General features: G+C 52.0%; 9 protein-coding genes across 9 annotated transcripts; 4 read left to right on the forward strand and 5 right to left on the reverse strand.

The window, feature by feature from the left end:
• Window positions 1-481: 481 nt before the first annotated feature.
• Window positions 482-873, reverse strand: LTS14_003478 (uncharacterized protein; the record flags this gene model as incomplete). Its single annotated transcript, XM_064836182.1, has 2 exons — window positions 482-723; window positions 774-873. 2 exons carry the CDS (start codon window positions 871-873, stop codon window positions 482-484), a joined length of 342 nt encoding a protein of 113 aa, XP_064696391.1.
• Window positions 874-3,025: 2,152 nt separating this feature from the next.
• On the reverse strand, window positions 3,026-3,647 carry imp3 (U3 small nucleolar ribonucleoprotein imp3; the record flags this gene model as incomplete). The annotated part of the gene is made up of 2 exons (XM_064836183.1): window positions 3,026-3,122; window positions 3,181-3,647. The coding sequence occupies 2 exons, from the start codon at window positions 3,645-3,647 to the stop codon at window positions 3,026-3,028; spliced, it is 564 nt and encodes a 187-aa protein (XP_064696392.1).
• Window positions 3,648-3,844: 197 nt separating this feature from the next.
• Window positions 3,845-5,639, forward strand: HIS7 (Histidine biosynthesis bifunctional protein hisB; the record flags this gene model as incomplete). The annotated part of the gene is made up of 2 exons (XM_064836184.1): window positions 3,845-4,033; window positions 4,104-5,639. 2 exons carry the CDS (start codon window positions 3,845-3,847, stop codon window positions 5,637-5,639), a joined length of 1,725 nt encoding a protein of 574 aa, XP_064696393.1.
• Window positions 5,640-5,727: 88 nt separating this feature from the next.
• On the reverse strand, window positions 5,728-6,610 carry LTS14_003481 (uncharacterized protein; the record flags this gene model as incomplete). Its single annotated transcript, XM_064836185.1, has 3 exons — window positions 5,728-6,132; window positions 6,197-6,466; window positions 6,524-6,610. The coding sequence occupies 3 exons, from the start codon at window positions 6,608-6,610 to the stop codon at window positions 5,728-5,730; spliced, it is 762 nt and encodes a 253-aa protein (XP_064696394.1).
• A 738-nt stretch (window positions 6,611-7,348) lies between these two features.
• Window positions 7,349-7,746, forward strand: LTS14_003482 (uncharacterized protein; the record flags this gene model as incomplete). Its single annotated transcript, XM_064836186.1, has 2 exons — window positions 7,349-7,405; window positions 7,486-7,746. The coding sequence occupies 2 exons, from the start codon at window positions 7,349-7,351 to the stop codon at window positions 7,744-7,746; spliced, it is 318 nt and encodes a 105-aa protein (XP_064696395.1).
• A 519-nt stretch (window positions 7,747-8,265) lies between these two features.
• LTS14_003483 (uncharacterized protein) lies at window positions 8,266-8,980 on the forward strand (the record flags this gene model as incomplete). The annotated part of the gene is made up of 2 exons (XM_064836187.1): window positions 8,266-8,276; window positions 8,308-8,980. 2 exons carry the CDS (start codon window positions 8,266-8,268, stop codon window positions 8,978-8,980), a joined length of 684 nt encoding a protein of 227 aa, XP_064696396.1.
• Window positions 8,981-10,775: 1,795 nt separating this feature from the next.
• LTS14_003484 (uncharacterized protein) lies at window positions 10,776-11,507 on the reverse strand (the record flags this gene model as incomplete). Its single annotated transcript, XM_064836188.1, has 1 exon — window positions 10,776-11,507. The coding sequence occupies one exon, from the start codon at window positions 11,505-11,507 to the stop codon at window positions 10,776-10,778; it is 732 nt and encodes a 243-aa protein (XP_064696397.1).
• A 441-nt stretch (window positions 11,508-11,948) lies between these two features.
• On the reverse strand, window positions 11,949-12,770 carry LTS14_003485 (uncharacterized protein; the record flags this gene model as incomplete). The annotated part of the gene is made up of 1 exon (XM_064836189.1): window positions 11,949-12,770. The coding sequence occupies one exon, from the start codon at window positions 12,768-12,770 to the stop codon at window positions 11,949-11,951; it is 822 nt and encodes a 273-aa protein (XP_064696398.1).
• A 791-nt stretch (window positions 12,771-13,561) lies between these two features.
• On the forward strand, window positions 13,562-14,706 carry LTS14_003486 (uncharacterized protein; the record flags this gene model as incomplete). Its single annotated transcript, XM_064836190.1, has 2 exons — window positions 13,562-14,032; window positions 14,086-14,706. 2 exons carry the CDS (start codon window positions 13,562-13,564, stop codon window positions 14,704-14,706), a joined length of 1,092 nt encoding a protein of 363 aa, XP_064696399.1.
• Between the last annotated feature and the right edge of the window lie 2,053 nt (window positions 14,707-16,759).

The raw sequence follows: 16,759 nt of genomic DNA on the forward strand, positions 1-16,759 counted from the left end.
AAAGTAAGCCCAATCAAGGGCCACGAAGAATTGGAGATGTTGTCTTGCGGACGAACATGTTAGCTTGCGGCGTAAGTAGCTAAGAGTCAATTGCAGAAAAATTCGCAAGGTCCGGCCGTATCCCAGAAGTGCAGAAAGCAATGGGTGTCATGACAACAAGACTCGATCGAACCCAGAATCTCCTTGCTCCAATATATCAGCGTGGTGGCCGCCGTTGCCAATTCTCAATGACTAGTCACGAGATGGCAAAGCCTCCCTGCCTGTGCCTAACTTAGGCATTTGCCTGCAAAGATGGAAGTCGGCGTGTGCTATCGTGCCGTAAGTGTCGCCCGACTCGAATGCTTACCTGCGTAGCAACAGATGTCCGGGTTGGAGGTGCAGAACTCTGATGTGTCGAGTAGCATGGCGTCGATCGCGCAAGCAGCAGCACACTTGCCTTGCTCGTTGTTCCAGACACTATCATCCACAACATCAGCATGTGTTAAACCAACTGACTATCATGGCCTTGATTGTCATACGTCACATCGAACTGCCAGTCCCACTTGCCGCCAGCCCAGCACTGGATGTTCATCTTTTTGTCACTGGGCGTGCCAGGCCAGCCGTCGAATGCGAATGTCACGGAGCCGCAGCCCAGGCCCTTCATTTCGAAGTGTTGGCGGAACATCTTGTTCTCAGTCCAACTGTTCTCCGCTGCAACGAACGGACTATCACGCTTCAAGAGAGCTACAAAGTGAATTAGCAACACTCGATCATGATTGAACGCATCGACTTACCATGACGGGTCGCATTCTGGTCGACGAAAGCCGCGCTAACGGCAGCTCTCCATGAGGCTATGGCGATAAAGGCGAGGACAGGAGCGTAGTCGAGCCTCATGGTATTAGTGTCGGTATAGATCTTCCCAGCGGAGAGTATATGCGGATATTGTGAGGTCGCGTAGGAATTGGAGGTTGATATTAGTCAGATCGCCATCAAGTCATGAGATCGGAAGGCGGTCGTTACAGTATCGTATCAGAAGATGAACATGAAGAATGATCGAGATATGTGTACCCGCGAGTCCGCCATGGCACCCATTCAACGAAAGCACGATACCATCAGCAGGCTAAGTTCGCATAATATGAGGGAGCCAGTATTGAGCGAAAGCACACCGTAGTGAAGCCAAGGGAGTGAGAACAGTGTAGAAAGGCCAAGGGAGAGGTAAGTCTAGTCCTGTTGTTTCTGACTGATCGTGAAAAGTGACTGATTGCCGCAGCCGAGCAAGCAATATGCCAAGCAAGCAATCTAGCAGGCACGCTGGGAAACGAGGAAGTGTGAATGATACCAGCCTGAGGTCAAGGATGCCATGCTCTCTATTTGTAGCTTTGATGATAGAGTACAGCCTACGTGAGGGAGGTTCGCCAGGAGGACGACTTTGGAGGAGAACGTAAAGTGCTGATGTTGGCGAAATTAGGAGGGCGGGAGAAGGCAAGATCTATGGTCCACGACACCAGAGGCGATCCGCACCATACGGAAGCTGTGATAGTTGTCAATCTACTCAGCAGCTGGCCATCTCGTCTTGCTGCTACCGTCATTGAAGTAATACATGAATGGCTCCGCCACCCACCTTCGACCTTTTCATAGCCCATCTTCTGCATCATTCGAATTACCCTTCACTTCTTCAGAGTATTTGTTCGCTTGCTCGATCATGCTACCGAACGGCAGTGCAATCATGTCCACCTCCGACAACACAACGCCTATACCAGACTCTAACAAGCCATCGTGGAACGGTCTTCCAACCAGATTTTGTCCTTCAGATCGTACCCGTGTTGATGTCTGAAGCATGGGATCAACGTACTGAGGCCGTACTGGAGACCAACGTGACGGTTCTGGGCTGGCGATCAAAGCCTCGTAATTGTTGCGGTGATCTACTGCAGCTTCTGCAGCGCTCGGATTTGCACTTGGCGCTACCGCAGGGGCCTCGATAGTAGGTAAGCTCAACGACAGATCGGGTTCGAGGCGGAGATCAGTCTGTTGCATACGACTATCACTCAAGTCACCCTGGCGTAGTATAGATCGTAGCACGGGTCGAGGTTGTGCTGCTAAAGGCGAGATATTGGACGTTTGTGAGGTTTTAAGAGCTAAGCGGTTGCCACTGCTGGTATTGTCTAATGGCGGGAGTGCAGGATATTGAAAACCTCTGGAAATTACAGCCTGCGCTCGAGGATGCGGCATTCCTACTGGGTGAGCTGGATCTTGATCGTGCTGCTTGAAGTCCTTTGCTGGTTCTTGTAGATGTTCGTGATTAGGGTGTTGAGCATAGGTCGGCACATCCAGGCGTGTTCTCTTTCTTGACTCGCCGGTGGTATGCACGGCCTTGATGTTGTCGGTACTGTATGATCTCTTCTTGCTCCTCGTGGTCGATAGTGCGACTGTTGGATCCTTCCGGACTGCCACTTATTTGGACATACTGGCTTCCAATGAATAGGATACCCGAGAGACTCTCGATGATTGTCCACGGTCCAGAGTACGAGATGCTATCGGATTGGAAGATGCTAGCCTTGATCAAGCGAGCTTTGCACACACATGTGTCGATGGGAGCACTCTCAAATACTGATCATATCAATGAGGTAGAGAGATGATGGCCAGCTGTGTCTGAATGTTCAGTATTCATCGAGAAGCAGAACACTCTCATGCATGCATGTCTCGGCTAGCCCACATCCACATAGGTTCGCTTTGATGCATGCACCAAGCAGGTATCAACGACGGTAAAGTCGTAAGCCAGGAACCAACAATAGTGATGAAAATACTAGGCTGCAGTTGCGCGGTTCGTGAGCCGGGAGGGGGAGGAAAGATGCGGAAGTTGCACAGGTGGGGAAGCAGTATATGAAGGAGTCGTCACGTGGTTCCTGAGGCCGCCAAGCCTATATGCAGGGGTCGCTTTCTTGCACCGTACTGCATTCTACCACCAATCATGTTTTGGTGTAGAACAGCATGCTATTGCGTTCCCGAAGGCTTTGGTGATGAGGCTCATGAGGCATTGGCTGGTCCATCAGAGCAAGTCGAAATCATCCAGCTTGTCGCGGTACTTCATGATGTTGCGCTTGATCTTGGAGGAGTCGACCCACGTGACAAAGTCTTCCATGTTCCTGTAACATTGTTAGCATGAATTATTCTCATGAGTACATATTTTGGCATCGAGCATACCGGTTCACCAGAAACGCAGAGTCCGTCACCACTTCAGTGCCCACCCTTACATGCCCCTGCTCAATGAACTTGTTCGCCGTACTGACTGTCTCCGCCATCCTCAGCCTGGTCATTACAACACCCAACCGTCTTCTGCAGAAAGCTGAGACTGTGACTTTCCGTTCCACATCACTCAATTTGCCCTTGCCCTCTCCACCGATCCCAAGCAAGCCCATATCGTGAAGCTTCTCTAGTAGCAAGTCTTCCTGCTTGCGTCGGAAAGCTGATTCTGGCGGTAGGAGTGCAATGCGATGGGCCAAATGGCGAAGATTGCCTGCTAGACGGTTGTAGGAAGTGTAATCTGTCGGGTTCGAGAGCGAATAGCGGCGTATGATGGCGGCAGAGCGATGTGTCGCATCTTGTGGGTAGTTGACGAAGTCGACTTTACGCAATAAGCGCTGCTCGTGATGCTTGAGTTTGCGCACCATCTTGTTACTGTTCGCGCTAGTTCAGTATTACAATGTTGATTGCAATCGACGGTGATGTCGTGAAATCTCAAAGACCGTGCACTTGTTGCGGGAGTGGCCGTCCGCTAGCGTCGATCAGATGCACGACCGTTTGAGTCAGAAGTACGACAATTTATTCGTCGCCGTCGTTGTGACTGGACAAAACACACTCAACCAGGATGCAAGACACGCTCGAACGTATCGAGCGCGCGGCGGAGAATGTAGCGCTTGTTCTTGCTCCAGGCGGTCGGACTGTACATTTACTCGATTATGCGGCGGGAAACGTTCGCTCGCTTGTCAATGCCATCGAGAAGCTGGGCTGGGAAGTCGAATGGGTGAAATCGCCCGAGGATGTCCAGAAAGCTGAGGTATGTCGATGACTGTTGCAATCTTCAGAACAAGGGAACTGATGGCTGACAGTATCACGACATGTCATAGAAGCTCATACTCCCCGGCGTTGGCCACTTTGGCCATTGTCTTACACAATTTGCAAATGCTGGCTACGCAGAACCAGTCAGACAACACATCAACTCTGGGAAACCGTTCATGGGAATCTGTGTCGGGATACAAGCTCTCTTCGCCGGCTCTGACGAAAGCCCATCTGTACCCGGCCTTGGCGTTGTTAACGATCGTCTGCGACGCTTCCGCAACGACGAGAAAAGTGTGCCACATATTGGCTGGAATTCTGCTAACACCTCTCATATCACCTCAAGCGGCGATGCGGCGGAGGGACAGAGCATCTACGGCCTTCGTCCCGACAGCAAGTACTATTACGTACACTCTTACGCAGCACCATACACGCCGGGCAAGCTAGAGGCGGATGGATGGCGTGTGGCGACCGCACAATATGGAAGCGAGGAGTTCGTTGGTGCCATCGCGCGCGACAACGTCCTAGCCACTCAGTTCCATCCCGAGAAGAGTGGTGCGGCAGGTCTGCGAGTGCTAAAAGCGTTCCTTGACGGCAACAGAAGCGAAATTCTACCGCAGACCATCAACCCATCAGCTTCAAAGGAAGGTCTGACACGACGAATCATCGCCTGCCTGGATGTTCGGGCTAATGACCAAGGTGACTTGGTCGTAACTAAAGGCGATCAGTACGATGTTCGGGAGAAGGAGGGTAATGCTGTTCGCAACCTAGGCAAGCCCGTATCGAAAGCACAGGAGTACTACGAGCAGGGTGCTGATGAAGTGACCTTCCTCAACATCACCTCGTTCCGTGATACGCCACTTAAGGACATGCCAATGCTCGAGGTATTACGACAAACAGCAGCAACAACTTTCGTGCCACTGACCATCGGTGGCGGCATACGAGATACCGTTGATCCCCAGACGGGCCGAACGGCACCTGCACTAGAGGTCGCGACTTTATACTTCAAGTCTGGTGCAGACAAAGTATCCATAGGCTCGGATGCAGTGACGGCGGCAGAGCAGTATTATGCTGACGGGCGGAAGCTATCCGGCAGGACGGCTATCGAGACGATCAGCGAAGCCTATGGTGCGCAAGCAGTGGTTGTCTCTGTCGACCCGAAGCGCGTGTATGTTTCTGGTCCAAACGCCACCAGCCACCACACTGTACAGACATCATACACCGGGCCGCAGGGAGAGAATCACTGCTGGTATGCTTGCACAATCAAAGGTGGTCGAGAGACACGCGATTTAGACGTGGTGCAGCTTGTCCAAGCAGTGGAAGCGATGGGTGCTGGCGAGATCCTGCTAAACTGCATCGACAAGGACGGCACCAACTCCGGCTTCGATCTTGAGCTCATCAGGTCCGTGAAGGCTGCCGTCAAGATCCCGGTAATCGCGTCAAGTGGCGCTGGTAATGCAGATCACTTTGCCGAAGTCTTTGAGCAGACGAATGTGGATGCCGCGTTAGGAGCAGGCATGTTCCATCGTGGCGAGTGGACCGTGAAGCAAGTCAAGGAGGAACTGCAGAAGAAAGGCTTGTCTGTCAGAAGATTCGAAGATGAGTGACGAAGAAATGGACGTTGTAGCACATAATAGTGGCCTCATTTATAGAGAGGTACCGCTGTCAATACATAGATTCTGGCCCGTCATCGACTTAGTCGTCGCCAGTACCCGCACTTGATCCGCGACATCCTGTAGTAATGGTCAGCATCACCTGCCAAAAAGGAAAACTTTGAAGGCTTGCCTCGACAGTAGCCAGTCGTTTCAGCTTCGTGGCTGCAGTCGCTTTCTCAATCTTCTCGGGCCCAAAGCTGAGTCCCCAATCAGTTAGCAGTAAGCCGGGACTAACACTGTTGACTCGAATCTTGGGCGAGCATATTGTCGCCAGGCCTTTCGTTAAATGGATTGTTGCGGCTTTCGAGACAGAGTACGCCAATGAGCTGCCCGATGGCTTGACCCCTGCGACACTTGCTGTTGTGATGAAGGCGCCCTCAGTCTCCTCTAGATGCGGTTTAGCTGCGTGCATGAGCCATAAGTGGGACTTGACATTGTATAAGAACTGGAATCGGCAGTCAGGTTCTGCCGGTGGCTCCCAAGAAGTGTCAATCTGTTGCTTGACTCACGCATTTGTCCCAATCAGCGTCCTCCATGGCTTCGTCCAGATCATTGAAGTTGGTTACGCGAGTCCAGCCAGCATTCGATACGATGACATCGAGTCGACCGAACTTACTGACAGTGTCCTTGATAAGCTGCTGGACCGCACTTCGATCTCCAACATCTGCTCGGATGAGCTCGAAGCGTGGCGAATGTCCTGAGCTGGTGGTACTCGGGACTTTGTCTAGCTCGTCAACTAATGCCTGAGCTCGAGCTTGGTTGTTCGCGTAGTTGATAGCCTAATGGGATGATGATTAGCAGCCAGCAATGCATCGGACATAATTGTGGTTGCTGACCAGACGGAAATCGGGTGCTAGCACGCGAGCAATTTGGGCCCCAAGTCCTGCTGTTCCTGCCGTGATCAGGGCTACCTTTTGCGCCATGCTCGCTCACATAGACGTACCAAACGATATAAAAATGTTGCTCATCTGGTAAAGGGAAGGCAGTCAAGTCACGCATTGTCGTGCACTACTGCTCTTCGCGAGCAACTACCTAACAAGCCCCGCCGTCAATGGAAGGCAATTTGTTCGGACATTGCTCCGTCAGCAATATCATGGTCCTATTGTCCCCACCATCGCATTGCGTCGCATTATATTGATGATTTACTGCTCATGCTCTACTCATAATTACTTTGTAGATGGGACGGACAGAACCTCAGCGACCACACACTGTTTCAATCTCAATTGGCCTGACGTCACAGGCGCGTTTGCCTGAAACGAGACGCGTTGATCAATGATCTGAACCACGTCCGACATCACTTCACTCTACACCCGTGTTGTGATCTACTATCTGAACAGACATTCATTCCTCTCCTGCTACTCCTGCTATAGCATTCTCCAGACACTACCACGATCTCAGATTTCATATCATAGACCATGCCGAAACGAACACAGGAGGAGTACGAGTCCGATGGAGGTTTCGTAGACGACGCACCAAAGGGCAAGAAGGCGAAAGCAACGAACAAGAAAACACCAGCCAGCATGGAGCAGCAAGTCGACGATGATGGCAACGTGTACTGGGAGGCGGGTCCCTCGAACCGATGCTACTGAAAAGGACTAACGCGTACCTTGAAGATATCCAGCAGAAGACGTCTCGGAATATCAACCTTCAAGGGAGCCACGATGGTCAACATTCGAGAGTACTACGAGAAAGATGGGAAGGATTTGCCTGGCAAGAAGGTACACTCTTCGGAAGCAATCGAGCTATGGGGTCACGACCGTACGTCAAGTCAATGAATCACTGCTCACACTTTTTACAGGGCATCTCTCTTTCTCTCGATCAATACCATAGTCTCCTAGCCTTGCTTCCGCAGATAGAGACAGTACTCATCTCCAAAGGCGAGAACGTTCCACGACCTGACTCTGGCAACTCCGGCAAGCCGAGCACTGCGAAACAGGAACAGGACTCGGATCAAGACGAAGACAATACCGTCGATGCAAAACACGTGCCCGAGAACAAGCTTGACAAGTATATGATGAAAGGGAACCATGAGGCCACGAGCGACGAGGACGATGATTGAGCACCACGGGTTGACCAAGGTAACGACGCTGTTCGCAAGTCATCTCGTAGGATGCAATCCTACTGAAGAGGTTGCGGCGGCATGCAGATGTGCTCTGTACTCTAATGGCATTGAACGACGTGCTGGCGAAGAGTACAAGGCTGGTAGTGGGCGCTATTGGTCAAGCAAAAGGCGCTAAAGATGCATCTCGGCTTTGCACTTGCCTAATGACACCTGTTCACTTCTACGACATTGATCGATCTAGCAGCACGAGGCTTGGTGTAATGTACGAGCTGAATGCCTAGCCATTGCGATTTGGGGTCCAAGGGAGCTTGTTCAAATCAGCTCCGAACGGACGAAGGATGTGACCCCGCAGTACCTCTCAGTCTCCCAATCGCACGACTTCAACCACCCACCTCACCCATTGGAATTTGATCATCCTTTGAGCTGTACCTCAACTCGTTCTTCCGTCTCTCCAATACCAAACTTCTGTAGGATGTCATCTTCGACGACCCCAACTATCATCCTAGTACCTGGAGCATGGCATTTCGGTACGATACACTATACGACCATCACAAGTAGCCTTGAGAAAGCTGGCTACGAAGTGATAGCTCTGGATCTACCATCGACATGTGACCAGCCACACCCTGACAGCTGGAAGCATGACATCGACCATATAGCGCAGCAAATTGAGAAGACTGCAGACGAAGGCAAAGACGTTTTATTGGTCATGCATAGCAGAGGCGGAATTGCTGGTGGCGACGCTTGCGAAGGTCTAAGCAAAGCGGACAGGGAGAAGACCGGCAAGAAAGGTGGCGTTGTGCGCTGCGTCTTCATTGCCGCCTTCGCAGCCTCCGAAGGCCAAACACTCTTCCTAGCAAGTCGTGGTCCGGACCTCTGGCTCGACATGAAGAGCCGTGGGAAGGGCATTGCATTTCCGGAGAACGTGGCGGAGATCTTCTACAACGACTGCACTCCCGAGCAGATCGAGGAAGCGAAAAAGCACATCAAACCGATCTCAACTTCTGTATTCGTGAGTCCAGCGAAGTACGCCGCTTGCCACCACATTCCGAGCACGTACCTGCTTTGCGAAAAGGACAATGCGATTCCCATCTATGCTCAAGAGGCTATGAGTTCGCAGCCTGGGTCGAACTTTGATCATATCGAGAGGTGCAGTGCATCTCATAGTCCATTCTTGAGTATGCCTGACTATACGACGGAGGTCATCAGGAGAGCGGCTGGAGAACAGATCTGAAGGCAATCATGGCTATAATTTTTATACTGTCGATATGTCGGTTACGATTACATTATGGGGCAAGCCCAATCTCCTTATACGTTAATCATGAGTACGCTCGACCATATGGTAACCCACATGTGAGAAGCAAAGCGCAGATTTCCCAAATCATTCCAGAGCGCCAACCCGCTAATATTGCTACGATAAAAGCATGTGCTGCGCCATCGATCGTCAAACACTGGTGCGCCTCTCTTGGTCCTCGCTTGGGCTCAGTACAATGGTAGGCATACTGACCCTCCTCCTCCTTTGTCGCTTGAGCTCCCTCTCTGCGTCCAGCAGTCTTGTTTGTACCCACAGCCGCATCTTATGATCTCGTCGTACGGCTTCGCAGTTGAGTAGATCTGTGAGGGTGGTCTTGATGTCCTGATTGACGTCGTACTGTGCAGTCTGATCGAATGGGAAGTCGAAGTATTGGCGCAATTCGTCGTGGACCGAGGCATCTTCTGGTATGGGAGACATTGAAGGTGATTGGGAAGAAGTCTTCTTTATCGTGGGTCCTCTCAATGCAAATGCTGAAGGAGTCGCTTGAGTAGGCGAGCATGCGTCGATTGTTGGCGACGAAGCTGTGGAACTGCTTTCAGATGTCGACATTGTTGCAGCGAGTCGGTTTAGCGATTGATTCGGTTGAGATATGTGCAAGCAACAGGACGGTCAGGATGTCATAGAAGCCTTCGAACCTACGATAACAACTGCAGTAGTGGTGGCAAGATTGATTAAGTGCCTTTACCTATATCAAAGCCTTATCGCGCTCTTGCTAGAAAGGGTGGGAACACAAAGAGCAGTCGCACACGGCTCAGATCTTGGTACCGTGGTGAGCTTCAGCCACATGCGTAGCAAAGAGCAGGACAAACGCCTGTATCATCCCTGTTCCAATACCATTTCCGACGGTAGGTGGATGAAGTGTTTCTGTTTCGAGACGCTCGAGCTCGATTCGGTCTTCTAAAGTGGCTCTAAGCGGGCCAAATCCACGTTTCTGGCGCCATAGAATGGATGTGGCGCTGGTGAATGCCGGAAGCTCTCCTTGCCTGCCGAACCATTACACTTTGCCATTGGTTGAACCATGTTTCTTCATGTCAGGCCAGGCCGGCGAGCACGAAAGTTGTTATTGATGTAGCTTTCCGTGTCGCACGTGAGGAACACATGTCTCTCCCTATATGACTGCTGTCCAGACTTTGGGCTGTCGCATATGGTGGGAAGGCGTGGATTGCTTCTATGACAAGCACGAAATGCGTCCTTTGGTAGCTGCATTAATTCGGCATCTCCGGTGTCACAGTGCATGAGCTTGACGAAGGGTGTGCAAGCCGCAGACACTTTGGCATCTATTTACTTCGTGGCTCCCTATTGACAAACGCTCTTGGATCTCCCGTAGCAGTGAGGATCTGGCACGCCGGAAGTGGCCAGAGCGCGTTCAGCTACAGTACACTACGAACTTCGCCGCCATTCTCATTTCCATGCCAGCCTGTCTATGACCCGGCGTTTGTGTCGTCCAGTATCAATGGAGCATCCCAGACAAAGGCCATTGCTAGGCATGAATGCTTGGCTCCGCCGCAAGCTTTTGTCCTACAGATCTCGATGTAGAGACCTGTCCGAAGCTAATCTTTGGTCAACCCGCTCAGGCGCCTGAGACCGTGGCGACCGTCACGTCTCATACGGCAGTCGAAGGCCGCGGATTGAGATGTCTGGTGCCAGGTAAATATGGTACCAGGATCTTGAGAAGAGAGTCCTAAGCCCTGGAGTAGTACCAACACCAGGCACTTCACCCTTCGAGAGCAAGACTGGCAATCTTTAACATCGCTTCATCGTGCCGGAAAGAGGCAATCCTCTTCCTTGCCTCCCAATAACTTTTACCATAGTTGACCAGGATCTCCTCTCCAGCCTTGATCCCAGCCTTCCTCTTCCCAGCATTACCAGCAGAGAGCACAAAGATGGCAACCCTCCGCTCCCACTTCATCCCGCCTGCACGTCTCGCAGACGGGACTTGAACGTAGCAGTCTCGGAACTCTGCATTGGGTCGTTCAGATATGCCGCGATAGTCGTTCGCATGGCGCGACTCATTGCCGGAGTTCACACCATCCACGCTGAGACCGAGTTCGCCATCGAGATTGAGGTCGTAATCACTTTTCGAGTCTGTGTCCGACAGTGCATTTGTGTGAACATGTCCAAGGTATAGCAGAATGAAACTGTCTGGGATGAGACTGTGGGCGGCAAAGATCCCTCGCTGGCCACATGCAGGGTGCTTCTCGTCGGTTATGACCTTGATCTCAACGTTCTTGCTTGGAGATTCTATCTCGCTGGCGCGGACTTGTATCCAAGTAGCATCGTCTGACAGTGTGCGAGATAAAGCGGTCTTCTGCTCTGTGGTCACTGCATCGGAGTAGGTGTGATCGGTCAAATATGTGATGCCCTCAGGCCAGTTCTGTGGCAATTTCTGCTCCTCCAGGGGTTGCTCCTCCGTCACCAGGACCGCAGGCTTGATCTTAGACGGCATAGCGAGGCATCACATAGGGCAGCTACAGATGGTCATCCTGTGCGAATTGATTGTGGTGTGAGTCATGACGCTCTTGGAAACTTGAGAGTCAAATAGCAGTGTTCTGACGATTTAGGAAAGTGCGAAGCGTCCGTGCGGGTAGTGCGCTCGTGTAGGACGCAGTTGCAGACATCATTACAGCATGCCAAAGTTTCCTGTGATCAATACTGTAGACTGGTACAATACCGATCATGTTCTATGTACTTCATATCCTGCTATGTGTCCACACTTATCACGCTAAGCAGATAAGCACTGTCTAGACTGCTCCCGTGAGAAATAGCGTCACCGTAGCCTGTACCTCCTAGCTGATGACGAAGACCAATCCAGTGCCTTCCCTCAAGGATGATTGCCGTGAGACTGCCAGCTTCACAGCCTGCTCAGGGTCATCGGGCTCCGGCGAATCTACGGCCACCTCTCTTTGAACAGATGCGCCTGATATCCCTCGTCGTTCTTGTTCTCGTGCGACCAGTGCCCATTGTACCACGGATCGAACCTTGCCAGCCGTTGCTCGTCCGTCGGCAAAGGCGCGAAGCAGTCCACCATGCGTTCAAGATCCTTGAAGTCGAGCCCGTACTTGCCTAGTGTCACGTCGCTTTGTGGATCCTCGAAGCCTTTTGCCATGTTGTAGACGTGCTTGTTCATCACCTTGTGCTTTTCATCTCCCTTGAACATGTAGTTGACGTACGTGTCCACGACTGGGCCTACATTCACCTTGCTTCCACGGACTTCGATGGTGATTCTGGCGAGCAAGCGGAAGTGCGTGCTGATGTCGAGTACGACTTTACTGTACTCACTCTTGTGCGCATTTGCGCGATGCAGCTTGGCCATAGTCTTCGGCGTAATGACGAGTTTGCCACAGTCTCCATAGCGCTGGCTGGCGCTCTCGTCGTAGAACCACACAGCAGCGGCGTCATAGTTCATGTAGACCTTGAAGCGGAAGGCGTGTGTCGCCAAGTAGGCTGCCGTGATCTCTTGTGCGAGGTGCGGAAAGTGGTCGGCCAGAGGCGGAAATTCAAGATCCTCAATTCGCGATTCGCCTTCGAACAGGTTGCAGTATTCGGCGTAGCGAGCCTTGGGAGACACGGTGTCGAGGTCGAGATCGCACCCAAGGCGGTTGGTACAAAGGTGAGGGCGTTGTACCTTACGTACATGCGACATTGGCTGCTTTTGTGAAGCGTCCGTGTTGCTGGCCACGAGTGCCTGGTCCGAATTAGTGGGAGCCATGGCGCTCGTTGTTGTTAACGTTGCTGATAGTCTATCAAGAACTTGCTGTGCAGTGTCAGCGAGGTACTCGGATGCGTTTAGCGTAACGTGTTTGGTTTGCATCATGCTTGCAGTGGCCAGGCAGCGATCGTGGAGCAGTGTTTTATGGTAGCAAAAATTGAGTGCTTATGTTCTTGGGTGACTCGTAGGTTATGAGTCTCACAGCATGTGTAGTGACGTTGGCTGCTCACGTCGCAGACTCATCGTGATCGCAGTGCTTCATCACCTGCGCGCTGCTTGAATGCTTGAGATCGTTGTGTACAGCATAGATGCTACTGCGGGCAAACTCCTCTCCAGGACCGTGCTGCTGAGGCGACGATGTCTGATGAAAAGCATGTTGCTGGGATTCCAAATATTCCCTGCCGAACCGAAGTCCAACAGGAGCAGTCAGTTGATAGTTTTCAACTAGCAAAAACGCTGGTAAACATTAGCAGGTGCGTGAATGGAAGGATACGACGATAAGGTACATACCAATCTCGGACGAATCCTCACTGATATGCGTAATGCCCGTGCACTTCTGCGATGACAGTCAGCAAATGTGTACCCAAACCATATGGGTACTTTAGACTATGCTTACAGATGTGAGGGAATCCAAGTGAGGAGCGACACGCGAGAGACTCTTATATTCGAGCGGGCGGACTGTGCGCTTTGCGGCGCGAGTCAAGCACTTCCGCGACACGTGATAAAGCTCTAGAACGGGGAAATCTTGAGCTGTCTATCACACGACAACACTATCATCCTCCAAAGCCAACATGAGCCGTCGTAGTCTGAGTCTGCCATTGAGATTGGCCTCATCGGCCTCATCACAGCGATCGTCGTGGATCTGTCGACGATGCTTGGCTACACAAGCTGCCGAACTACCATCAGCCATTGACGCCGTCGTCTCAACGCCTACACTGCCATCTGGCTCAGCTGCGACAACATCACAAGCACAACATGGCGATCCTCGACTCTCTGCCTCGGGTCGAAAGGATCCTGCCACAGGTCGTGTTCAGACATTGTCGAGGACGGACCGTCTCCTGAAAGCTCCCTTACCACACCCTGTACCGGAACAGCATCTTCAGCACACTACAGCGGACTACCTACCCGAGGAGGAGCTCTGGGCAAGGTCGCGAACGCAGCCGCACAAGAAGATTGTGGGCATCGTTGTCAGCGCTGGCAAGATGGAGAAAACAGTAAAGGTTCGCGTGGCAGGGCAGAGATGGGAACCAAGGATTCGAAAGGTGAGGAGACAATCTTTGAGACGACAATACGGCGATGACTAATGCCTGAGCAGTACTTCGCCGATCATACAGACCATCTCGTACACGACCCGAACTCCTCACTCGTCATTGGCGATGTAGTCTCGCTCCATCGCCTACGAGCCAGCAAAGCCGTTCACCATGTTGTTGGCGAGCTCATGACTCCTTATGGTATTCCTCGCGAGCAACGGGCGCCTATACCTACACCGGAGGAAAGGCTGGCGAACTACAAGAAAGAGCGGGTGCAGAAATTGCAGCGTCGGTCACTTAGACGGGAGGCCGCGCAGGGTGATGCAGAAGCCATTAGGAAGCTTAAGGCTATGGGTCTTGATCCTGGGCTTGGTGCAGAGGTTGGCGTTGGCCAGACAGCGAACCTGCAATCCAGCGCTGGCAAGAGGAAGGTTAGCGGTAAGGGTGTGGCGTTGGGGATTAAGGGACAGAAGCTGCCCGAAGGTGTGCTTCCTGGTGGAGTACATGAAGTGGGCAGGATCGACGGCAGGGCAAGACGCAACAAGGAGCGCGCCATGAGGTTGGAGGAGAAGAGGGAGCGGACCCTCGTTCAAGCGCGAAAGCATGCAGCAGCAACGGCTGGTGGTCAGGGTGCTAGTGCGGATCCATTGAGCGGGACGACGATATCTCGTGGCAGAGACGGCTGAGCATTGTACCATAGACTCGCCTGTTATCACGGGTACGATCGTGGGCAAGCCTCGTTCACGCGACCACTCTCCTGAGGAGTAAGCCACCGACAACCATTGTGCACGCAGTATCTCGAGCCGAAGCCACCAAGCACTGAAGGGTCCCACAAGCACGCACCCGATAATTACTTGACAGCCCTTTTGATTGTACACATGGCTTGATGCCTGTCAACATTGCACGGTGCCGAGGACACGGCAAGGCTTTGCGCAGACTGTCCCCGGGCTCCTAGCATAATGCGCTCATTATCACGTCGAGGCCGCAACTATCAACCTCCATCGTACTTTGTGCCGGTAGAGGACCATATTCTTCAGCCTGTGGAATATCCGGGCCCCGTGTCGATCTGCATGCATGGTATTACGGCGTGGAAATCCTGCAGCCTGTGGGGAAACGAATCAATCCATCGCAATGAACACACTCGGTTTCGGCTCGCGTGTACGTGTGGGTTGTGGCTGTGGAAAGGCACAAATCCAAAGTTGCTGCATACCCAATCGCCTTCCATCTGCAGTTCGCATTGGCATACTGAAATCACGTTCACATGTACATCTATGTTTCGATTCTTCTCACTACGGTGTTCGCTTTTGTTTCTGCTCTCAAGCCAAGGCTTTTCCTTATTCCCTAGAATCGCAGACACCAATTCGAAGAGGGATATTTTGTTGCATTGGACATCCGTCTTGCACCGAGTATTCATCTTGCAGCGGATCGACCTCCAAACAGATCGACAACACAAGCATTGAGAGCATGCAAGTCGATAATCGTCTGACGCTGGCATTTGGTCTCTTGGCTACATTTCTCGCGATACTTGGGCTATGTATCATGTACATGCAGGCCAGAGGTAAGATTAAGAGCTCGCCCCGCCCAAGAGGCCACTAGTGAACATTGCTAAGACGTCCACTTCGTCCCAGTCGACAACGTCCATTGTTGCCAACTGCTCATGATGCAATTGAGCTCTCGCGCCACGCACCACGGATGGATTATGCTTTTGAGGTTCGGTCGCACCAGTATCGCGTAACGATGCAAAGAAAATGGTTGGCCAGGTGCCAGAACTGGACTCGATCGGTCGATCAACGGGTCGAGATACAATGGAAGCTAGCATTGTGAATTGGCGGTCAGGATCATGCTAGATGCATATCCTGTCATGTACTCAACCGAAATTGCCTTCCATATCGACACCCAACGAGCAGTCCTAACGGCTATAAAATGCTGCCAGCGTGGTGAACGATATATTGAAATGCCGCACGCCCGCTTTACGTCCGTGTATCAGACGTGGTACTAAGGATCATGCCCTGATGCGATCGTATCCTGAATGGTAGCGATCGGTGTAATCGCATAGTGATCTCGACGAAGTCAGGCTCGTTCTCAGGCGTAATGATACTATGCCGCATCAAGAAATCGATCATCACGGAAGCCGAGTCAGGCTTGAATTCGTCGTTAAGCAGCGCAGCTTGTACTTCTGGCACAGTCATGCAGTGAAACTGGCCTACTTCCTCGTCATGAGGCCTCGGTATCATGTCCGGTGGCAGCTCGATGTCGTAGAGGTAGATATAGTCCGGGACAACAAGTCCTTGCTCACCAGGAAAGCCTCGTCCTGTAAGAGAGATCTGGCTTATCGCACCTCTCGATCGCACATTTTGGCGTACGAAGTCCTCTGATAGCGAAGCTTCCTCGTTCGACTCCTCGACGATGGTTTGTATTGGTGGAGAGCCTAGCTTAATACCACCAGCAACTGTGCTGTCGAGCATGCCGGGATAGGTATATATATGCGGTGAGCGGCGCCCTACCCATATTCGCATCTCAACATCTGCATGATGAGTATACGCTATCATGTGCGCGCCTCGTTGTATGATGCCAAAAAGTGCAGCGGCGAACCGCTCAACATACACTGGCTGATCATAAGTGGCTCCGATGATGGCGAATGGTTCGCTATGTCGAGCACAGAGTAGATGGAAGAGATCGTTTTCAATACAAGTGTCCACTACCTTACCGAATGCAGAGTTGACGGCGGCCGCTGTATCC

This window comes from Recurvomyces mirabilis (assembly GCF_035927965.1).
Source record: "Recurvomyces mirabilis strain CCFEE 5264 chromosome Unknown scaffold_7, whole genome shotgun sequence".
Classification (NCBI taxonomy): domain Eukaryota; kingdom Fungi; phylum Ascomycota; class Dothideomycetes; order Mycosphaerellales; family Teratosphaeriaceae; genus Recurvomyces; species Recurvomyces mirabilis.